This window comes from Myotis daubentonii, chromosome 15, assembly GCF_963259705.1.
Source record: "Myotis daubentonii chromosome 15, mMyoDau2.1, whole genome shotgun sequence".
NCBI lineage: Eukaryota > Metazoa > Chordata > Mammalia > Chiroptera > Vespertilionidae > Myotis > Myotis daubentonii.
The window spans coordinates 42391131-42401685 of record NC_081854.1 but is presented as its reverse complement, the minus strand read 5'-3'; the positions used below and the strand labels follow the sequence as shown (position 1 = coordinate 42401685).

The following is a 10555-nucleotide window of genomic DNA, read 5'->3' as shown; positions in this document are numbered from 1 at the left end:
TGAATTTGGCAATGTAGCAGGATACAAAATTAATCCCAAGAAATCTGAGGCATTTCTATACACCAATAGTGAACTTTCAGAAAGAGAGATTATAAAAACAATCCTATTTACCATCGCACCAAAAAAATTAAGCTACCTAGGAATAAACTTAACTAAAGAGGTAAAAGACCTCTACTCAGAAAACTACAGGATGTTGAAAAAAGATATAGAGGAAGACATAAACAGATGGAAGAACATACCGTGTTCATGGATTGGTAGAATCAACATCATTAAAATGTCCATACTACCCAAAGCAATCTATAAATTCAACGCACTTCCCATTAAAATACCAACGGCATACTTCACAGATCTAGAATGAACTCTCCAAAAATTCATCTGGAATAAAAAAAGACCCCGAATAGCTGCAGCAATCCTGAAAAAGAACAAAGTAGGTGGGATCTCAATACCAGATATCAAGATGTATTACAAAGCCACTGTTCTCAAAACTGCCTGGTACTGGCACAAGAACAGGCATATAGATCAATGGAATAGAATAGAGAGCCCAGAAATTGGCCCGAACCAATATGCTCAATTAATATTTGACAAAGGAGGCAAGAACATACAATGGAGCCAAGAAAGTCTCTTCAATAAATGGTGTTGGGAAAATTGGACAGATATATGCAAGAAAATGAAACTAGACCACCAACTTACACCATACACAAAAATAAACTCAAAATGGATAAAGGACTTAAATGTACGACAGGAAACCATAAAAATTCTAGAAGAATCCAAAGGCAAGAAAATCTCAGACATATGCCGAAGCAATTTCTTCACTGATACAGCTCCTAGGGCACTTGAAACTAAAGAGAAAATGAACAAATGGGACTACATCAAAATAAAAAGCTTCTGCACAGCAAAAGAAACCATCAACAAAACAACAAGAAAACCCACTGTGTGGGAAAACATATTTGCCAGTGTCATATCTGATAAGGGCCTAATCGCCAAAATTTATAGGGAACTCATACAACTTAACAAAAGGAAGATAAACAATCCAATCAAAAAATGGGCAAAGGACCTAAATAGACACCTTTCAAAAGAGGACATTCAGAACGCCAAGAGACATATGAAAACATGCTCAAAGTCACTAATCATCCAAGAGATGCAAATCAAAACAACAATGAGGTACCATTTCACACCTGTCAGACTGGCTATCATCAACAAATCAACAAACGACAAGTGCTGGAGAGGATGTGGAGAAAAAGGAACACTTGTGCACTGCTGGTGGGAATGCAGACTGGTGCAGCCACTATGGAAGACAGTATGGAGTCTCCTCAAAAAACTGAAAATGGAACTCCCATTTGACCCTGTGATCCCACTTCTAGGAATATATCCCAAGAAACCAGAAACACCAATCAGAAAGGATGTATGCACCCCTATGTTCATAGCAGCACAATTCACCATAGCTAAGATCTGGAAACAGCCTAAGTGCCCATCAGTAGATGAATGGATTAGAAAACAGTGGTACATCTACACGATGGAATACTATGCTGCTGTAAAAAGGAAGGAACTCTTACCATTTGCAACGGCATGGATGGAACTGGAGAGCATTATGCTAAGTGAAATAAGCCAGTCAATGAAGGAAAAATACCACATGATCTCACTCATTCATGGATAATAGAGACCATTATAAACTTTTGAACAATAATAGATACAGAGGCAGAGCTGCCTCAAACAGATTGTCAAACTGCAGCGGGAAGGCCGGGGAAGGTTGGGGGGCAGGAGGTAGGGGGGTAAGAGATCAACCGAAGGACTTGTATGCATGCATGTAAGCATAACCAATGGACATAAGACACTGGGGGGTAGGGGAGGTTAGGGGACTGTCAAGGGCGGGGGGGGGGGGGAAGGACACATATGTAATACCCTTTGTAATACTTTAAGCAATAAAAAAAAAGAAAGATAAGTAAATTCAACAGAGTGGTCATTGTATTTGAGTAGTATTAGTGAACTTGGCTGGATCATGGAGTTGCTAGGAAGAAATCAGATTTCACTCTTGGATGAGAAGAGTAGGAGACGGGGCCATTGCTAGGAGGAAGGGAGGCTATTTTTCTAGAAGAGATGGAAGTGCTCCAGAGGAAGGGGATCTAGTAAGGGGATGAAAAGTAGAAACAGCTTCTCCAGTATGGATCCCCAGGGCTTGCTCTCTGGGAAGCATCTCCCTGCTACTCTCCTCACCAGAGAAACCCCTTCTCTTGTCAAAGCACCCATTCACTAGTAAAAGAGTTACAAAGATGAGTCACAGAAATGTAAAATGAGTCTGTGTCAAAGATTTGTTTAGCTCATTATGACAGAACCGTCGTGTAAGAAAACTGGTTCACATGTAAGAGAAATCATATGGTACTTGTCTTTCCCTGACTGGCTTATTTCACTTGGCATAATGCTGTCCAGGTCCATCCATGCTGTTGCAAAAGGTAACAGCATCTTCTTTTTCATGGCCATGTAGTATTCCATTGTGTAAATGTACTACAGCTTTTTTATCCACTCATCTACTGATGGGCACTTGGGCTGCTTCCAGATCTTGGCTATTGTAAATAATGCTGCAATGAACAACATAGGGGTGCATATATTCTTTTGAATCAGTGTTTCAGGTTTCTTCCAATATATTCCCAGAAGTGAAATCTCTGGGTCATAAGGCAGTTCCATTTTTAATTTTTGAAGTAGCTTCATACTGCTTTCCATAGTGGCTGAACCAATCTGCATTTCCACCAGCAGTGTATGAGTGTTCCCTTTTCTCCACATTCTCAACAACACTGTTGATTTACTGATGGTAGCCATTCTGAATACACAATATAATATACAGATGATATATTATAGAATTGTACACCTGAAATCCATATAATTTTAATAACCAATGTCACTCCGATAAATTCAATAAAATAAATAAATAATAAATATATATGAAAAAAAAGATAGGAAATTGGTTTAGAGGCATATGAGAAAGACCAAAGTATTTCTGGCCAATGAAAGAATGTTGAAAGAAGATTACCAAGTCAGTTCTAAAACTGGCTTAATTCTTGCAGATAGGGTGACCAGTCGCCCACAATAGTCCTGGTTTTAGCCTTAAAAGTCCTATGTCCTAGGTAACCTCTCAGTTCTGGGCAAATGGGAACAGTTCTGGTCATCAAACGTACAAGCAATAAACTATAAACTCTGAAGTTACTATTTCTACTAGATAAGAAATCTTTTTCATCTTTACAAAAAGCATTTGCTGTTGACCAATCTAAAAGAGCATTCAACTTTTCAGAGCCCGAACTCGATTAATAAGTCAAACAAAGACACACTATTTCTTTTTTTTCTTTTCTTTTCTTTTTTTTTTTTTTGACAAGGATGGCAGGAAGTCACATTTTTAAAAAAATATATTTTATTGATTTTTTACAGAGAGGAAGGGAGAGAGATAGAGAGTTAGAAACATCGATGAGAGAGAAACATCGATCAGCTGCCTCCTGCACATCTCCCACTGGGGATATGCCCGCAACCAAGGTACATGCCCTTGACTGGAATCGAACCCAGGACCCTTCAGTCCGCAGGCCGACGCTCTATCCACTGAGCCAAACCGGTTTCGGCAACACACTATTTCTAGAGAATCAATAATATTTGGGGGTTGGGTACCATTAGTCAATACCCCATATGACCTTGAAGACATGCAATGATCTTTTGCCTTATTTCCAAGTGTTGAATAATTTTCCTTAATACTCTGTAAAAGCAAAACAAAACAATAAAACACACAAAAAAAACCCCAATACCGCTTCTGCACCTCACCCACAGCACCCATTTCCCTAGAGGAAAGAGAAGTTGTCAAGGGAAGGCCCAGTCCTCAGAGCCTTGGGGGGACTCCTCATGGTGTAAGCTGTCCACTTGCATAATTAAGAATTATGTGTCTGACATTATGCACCATTTCCAAAGGTTGCCAAACTTTAGAGCCCAGGAAGTTTAGAGTTCAGGCCCAAGGGACTGGGCCCACACAGATAATTCAGATAATTTCCTTCTCTTAAAATCCCCAATTATATCTGCAAAGCCACCCTTTGTCATGTAAGGTAACGTATTCACAAGTTCCAGGGAGTAGGATGTGGATATGTTTGGGGCGGGGTGCCGGAGCCCGCCAGCACTACAGTCGAACAGTACCTGAAAGGGGGGTGAGGATTAAGAAAAGAGACAGACACCAAGATGGGATCGGGAGGACTGACAGTTCAAGACTGCAGCCCTGAGTTTATTTCACACAGTCTTTTTATACACTCACTGGTTACATATGCATTTAGCAGAACTTCAGCACCTTTCGATATCATCAGCGCAAGCCTCTCCTCTAACTGTCTCGGCCAGCTTCCCTTTTTTCAGATCCTTCATCTCAGCGGTGGCTGAGATTGACTTTCTTGTTCTGAGCTCAGCTAGACTACTTCTTTATACTCACATGCTATACTGCTGCAGCACAATTTCCTGCTTATGTGGCATTTAGCAAGCTAAATAAGTAACTTGAACTTTAGAGGGATAGAGTGTGAGACAGCCCACCTTGTGAGAGACTGTCTTCTCGGGACCTTGTCAAGCCGAGACCACTTCCCACATCTCCCCCCTTTTTATTAATTAAAGCATAGTTTTTAATCTTATTTCATGGATACCTGCCTGTAAAGCTAATAGACCAGCTATTCCTCTTCTGACAACAAAAGGAAATAAGCATAATAACATTACTACTCCTGTCCCAATTACTGCAATAGCCAAAGCCAAGTGTTGGATATCTTTAGGAGATGGGACAGCTTTTAACATCTGCTGCAAAAATTCTGAAGCAGTTTTGGCTGCACTAAAATCTAAAGGCTCTGCACTCTGGAGTCCCTGAATTTCCTTATGCAGTTCTAATAAATCCACTGACTCATTAGCATGATGCCAAATTCCTGTGAGATGATTTTGCACTTTTTCCCATGTATATAAGCTCCGATTATATCTAATAGGAGTAACACAAATCCATTTATATTGAGCATGACGTTCTAGTCTAGTTCTTAGTTTAGGCTCTGAATCTCTTCCCCTAAGTATTGCACCATGTCATAGATTTTCTTTAATTTTTCTTCCATTTTTCTGTCAATAGGTTCCTGTGTTCCAAGAGCAGTGCTCACATTCTTAGACAAATCAGTTACAAAATGTGCAGTCTGTACAGTCTGAGTTAGGGCTACAGTGGCAGCAGAAGCTGCAGCAATCATGGCAACAAGCGCTGTAATTCCTGCAATTACTAACCCAATAAATCTTCTTGGTCTACTTAAAGTTCCTGTTAATTCTTTCCATACCTGTAACCCTCTGTCTGAATACCATGGTTCAGAGATATTGACAGGTAGCATAACAAAGGCTGGTTGGTGTAGAACAACCACTTGCTTTCCTAATGGGATATTAGTAATACAATTAGTTAAATGACAGTTCTTACAGGAGATGTTAAACATTGTTCTCTCAAAAGTAATATTTACATTTCCCACCAATAAAGCATAAGGATCTGGTACACAAGCCGTTACATTTACAGTCCAGCTGGTGGTCATAGGCTGTTGAATCCAGGTCTTATTCGGGAGTAGTCACCAATTACTCCTCATAGCAATTATATCTCCAAAACTGGCTATTAGCTTCCATAATTGCAGTTGTACATGTCCCCCCTCAGATGTCCAGAGTCCCTCATACAAGCCTCGTGACCAGGATGTCTTGTTTGGTTGTGCCCAGCCCAAAACAGTCTTATTAGCTCCAGGGATGACATAGTGCACAGCCTGCGGTATAAGACATCGAACCCAAGAGACAACATGTTGCTTGGTGAACACCCGTTCCTCACACGGAGGAAGGTCCGGCGGCTGAGTAAGATTTACAGCAGTCCCATTTTCCGCTGGAAGTCCCCAAAGCCTTACATTCCAAGTTGCTGAACCATTGGCACTGGCATCCAAGGATCGCCAACATGGCCAGGAAGACCGTGACAGGGGTCCTACAGGATCCGCTAGCAACAACAAGCTGATCAGCTCGGGTGGTCAGCTGCTTCAACTGGCCTCAGGTGGGCAGCTCTGCATGACGTGTGGAGTACGCTTGCCCATATGCTGTATCATGAAGTTGAAGCCTCTTCATCTTCCTCACCAGGTCCTCAGGTCCCCGCGGGTCGTACCAGTCTCTCCGGGAGCCAGCGCAGACCTTCGGCATCCTGTGGGAAAACACACACATGCCCTCATCCCCAGATTGGTACTGGATCGGGCCCATACCATAAGCCTGTCAAAGGATCTTCCCAGCGCACCTGAGCATAAGTGTTTGCGGTACCGGTACACCAAAAACGCTGAGCAGCAGAGTTCCCTTGTGAGTCCAGAATTAAAAAAATTAAGAATAAAGAGAGCATGATGTAGAGAATTCTGTGGAGATATAGGATATAGCTCCCCCTTTTTTATTTTTTGCAACTGATTTTTTAAGGTGCTGTGTGCTCTTTCAATTATACCTTGACCTTGGGGGTTGTAAGGAATACCTGTTTTATGACCAATCCCTAGAGTATGACAAAATTTTTGAAATTTTTGATCTATGTAGCCTGGTCCATTATCAGTTTTTATACATTTGGGCTGTCCCATGACTGCAAAACATTTTAAACAATGAGCTATGCAATGCTTACCTGCTTCTCCGGCCTGAGCAGTAGCCATCAAGAATCCTGAAAAAGTGTCTATAGTGACATGCATATTTTTTAATTTGCCAAAAGAGGCAATATGAGTGATGTCCATCTGTCATAAGTGATTGGGTTTTAACCCTCTAGGGTTAACTCCATAATGAGGAACAGTATGAGTTTCAGGACAATGGGCACATTGTTTGACAATTTGTCTGGCTGCTTCTCTGGTAATTTTAAATTGCTGGCGAAGGCTGTTGCTATTCTGGTGTTGTATAGCATGAGATTGTTGTGCTAATTGTTCTTGAGAGTAAAAAATTTGCTGTGTAGCTAGATCTGCCTGATTATTTCCTTCTGAAAGAGGGCCTGGAAGGCCAGTATGAGCCCGTAAGTGGCCAAAAAAAACAGGGTAAAGTACGCTGCGGAAGAGCATGTTGTATTTCCCTGAAAAGGCTCTGTACCTGTGGATTAGTAGTTTCTATGAAAGGTACAGTCTCTATTACCTCCATAGCACATACAACATAGTGGCTATCTGTGTAGAGATTAAAAGCTTGTGTAGGCAAATGCTCAATAACAGCTAAAACAGCATGGAGTTCTACAACTTGAGCAGAGGTGTATCTAGTATTAAAGACAGTGACTTGACCCTGAGTTGTAAATACTGCTCTTCCATTGGAAGAGCCATCAGTGAAAACCAAGACAGCGGAAACAATTGGAGCATCCCTCACTACTTTGGGAAATATAAAGGCATGACTGCTAGCAAGTTGTAATAATTTTTCCTTTGGATAATGATTATCTAGGACATCTGAATATCGTGCTAAAGCGATGGCCCAATTGTCGCTGTTTTGCAAGAGCCAATCTAACTGTTGCTTGGCATATGGGAGGCAGATAGTGGGTGGTTCTTTTCCGATAATTCTTCGAGCTTCTACCCTAATCATTTGTACTAAAGTAGTAACCTGATCAAAATATGGTGTAAGGATTCTGGCAGGAGATACTGGAAGATGGAGCCACAGTCAGGGTCCTTTTTGCCACAGCACCGCTGTAGGGGTGTGTCGAGTGGCTAAAATATACGCAGACCATGTTGAAGAGTAATCAAAGTAGGTAACCTGCTGCTGACTGATAGCCTCCTCGACTAGGGCCAAGGCTTGACGAGCCTCCTCGGTGAGCTCTCTTGGAGAGGTAGGCTGTGCATCTCCTTTTAGAATGTCAAATAAAGGTTTTAACTGACCAGTTGTAATCTTTAAATATGGTCTTAGCCAATTTATATCCCCTAGAAGCTTCTGGAAGTCATTCAAAGTTTTTAAGTGATCTTTTCGGAGTTGCACTTTCTGAGGAGTTATATTGTGTGGATGTATTAGATACCCTAAATATGAATAAGGGGGCTTTCTCTGCACCTTTTAAGGCGCAATGACTAATCCCATCTCGTTAAGTCCTAATTGTAGCTGGGCATATGCAGCTAAGAGTAGACCTTCTTGTTCATGTGCCATTAATATACCATCCATGTAATGAATTATATATACCTGAGGGGAAAGTTTTCTAGTCTGGCTGAGAGCTTGTGCTACAAATTTTTGACACAAAGTGGGGCTATTAGCCATACCTTGAGGTAGGAAAAGATAGCCAGTGATATCTTTTCATAGGCTCTTGAAAGTTGGTGGAAGGGACACTGAATGCAAACCTTTTGTAATCTTGAGGTGCCAGAGGGATAGTATAAAAACAATCTTTTAGATCTAAAATAATTTTAAATGTATTAGCTGGAATTACCGAGGGCGAAGGCAAACCTGGCTGTAAAGCACCCATTAATTCCATAGTTTCATTTACTTTCCTCAGATCCTGTAAAAGCCTCCACGTTCCTGACTTCTTCTTGATAACAAAAATAGGAGAGTTCCAAGGCCAGTTGGAAGGAGCTATGTGGCCTTTATCCAGCTGCTCCTGCACCAGCTGCTCTGCGGCCTTAATTTTTTCAGTTATTAGGGGCCATTGATCAACCCACACAGGAACATCCGATTTCCAAGTAATCGGGTCTGCATGGACTGCAGGAGTGTCAAGGACCCCTTCTAGATATACCCTAGTCCTGCTCTAGTAGGTCTTACTTGTGGTATAATAGGCTCAGCTCTTCCTTGATTCTGTCTTCCCAAGCCCTGTGTGGGCAGTAGCCCTTGATCAAACATCTGCTGAGTCACAGCTGCACTAGGGCTATAGATGTATACTCCCATGTCCTGCATGACATCCCTTCCCCATAGGTTCACAGGAAATCCTGGAATGATATATGGTTGAAAAGTTCTTTCATGACCCTCTTCGTCTTTCCATTGTAGGCAATTACTGCTCTGCTCTGGGGCATTGGCCTGACCTATTCCTTGTAGTTGAGTCATAGCCGACTGTTTTGGCCAAGAGGGTGGCCAGTGATGGTCTGCAATAACAGAGACATCAGCTCCTGTGTCTAATACCCCCTTTAAATTTCTTTCTATCTATGGTAAGTACGAGTTCAGGTCGCCGTGCCTTGATGGCCTGTACCCAATAAACATCCGATGATCCAAATCCTCTCCTCCCTCGGAAGGCACTTGTTGCTGTTCTACCTGCCTTAATATAGGGAATGAGCAAGAGCTGTGCTATTCTTTGCCCTGACTGTATTATAGAAATTGTTGTAGGGGAATATGTCATAATTCTTATTTCTCCTGTGTAGTCCTCATCAATAACTCCAGGGGCCACATGCAATCCCTTCATGGTACTACTGCTCCTACCTAAAATTAAACCCATAGTGCCTTTTGGAAGTGGCCCATATACCCCTGTAGGTAAGGCCTGCATTCCCATTTCTGGAGTTAATACTGTGTAGGTGGAGGTCCAGAGGTCCAGTCCTGCGCTTCCTGGGGTTGCCCTGTATAATTCCTGAATGGATTTCCTTGCTGCAGACTGGGTTTGCTCTGCAGCGCCCCGTAACACTGTTGAGGGGCCTGGGGCTGGCCCCTCTTCCCGTTTCTCTGCATCGGGGGTAATGGATTTCCTTGACTGTCCTTTTTGGAACGGCATTCATTTGCCCAATGTTTACCTCTCTTGCATCTAGGACAGGTCCCAGACTGTTTGCTCCCATCTTGTTTCTTAGGGCATTGTTTGACTTGGTGACCTAGTTGTCCACATCTATAACAACTACCAGGTGGACCAGCTGTTCGCTGACCCGTAGACTTTTGCTGTTGGAACAAAACTTCTTTGACAGATTTTCCTTGCAAAGCAGCAGCGATAGCGAGTCCCTGGACATAGGAGGGCCCAATATCTGAGCAAAGCCTCACATAATCAGATAAACTACTTTTCTTTCTAAAGGGGCGTATAGCCGCCTGACAGGCTGAGTTAGCATTTTCATAGGCAAGCTGTTTTACCAGTAACATGCCTGACTCTCCATCTCCTATAAGTCTTCCCGCTGCTTGTAACAGCCTGGACACAAAGTCCTGAAAAGGCTCTTCAGGCCCTTGACGGATTTTGGATAAGTCCTCTGTCTGCCTACCACTAGATGGTAACTTTCTCCAAGCTTTAAGTGCTTCAGTATTTGTCTGGGCATAGACTCCCGGAGCAAAATGAATCTGCTGATCTGTATCTCTGTAAATCCCTTCTCCTGCAAGCATAGAACCGGCCATTTTTAATTCCTTAAGTTGCTTAAAAGGGAGAGGTTGATGCACTCTTTGCACTTGCCCTTGGGCATCTAATTGCTCAATTACTGGATATAGCTGAAATCCTCCTGTATCCTCACCTCAATCAACAGCCTTCTGCAAGGAAAGCTGAAGCGGAGAGGCTTCTGGCACCCAAGGAGGGTCTCTGTTAGGTTGAGACGGAATTCTCAGTGGGTGTTTTTCCTGGTTATTTTGAACCATAGCTATGACAGGGGTTGCAGGGGGTGGAGGATCTAATCCAGCTATTATAGTTGGAGTTGCTGGAGGGACAGGGGTT

The 10555-nt window shown here is 42.4% G+C and overlaps 1 protein-coding gene across 1 annotated transcript; it reads right to left on the bottom strand.

The window, feature by feature from the left end:
* Window positions 1-8866: 8866 nt before the first annotated feature.
* Window positions 8867-10233, bottom strand: LOC132216275 (endogenous retrovirus group K member 10 Gag polyprotein-like). The gene has a single exon (XM_059665444.1). The coding sequence runs from the start codon at window positions 10231-10233 to the stop codon at window positions 9439-9441; it is 795 nt and encodes a 264-aa protein (XP_059521427.1). The 3' UTR covers window positions 8867-9438.
* Window positions 10234-10555: the final 322 nt, after the last annotated feature.

Bases quoted from the DNA above. Each gene is read 5' to 3' on its own strand.
- LOC132216275 (XM_059665444.1), bottom strand. From the start codon at position 10,233: ATGCTTGCAGGAGAAGGGATTTACAGAGATACAGATCAGCAGATTCAT.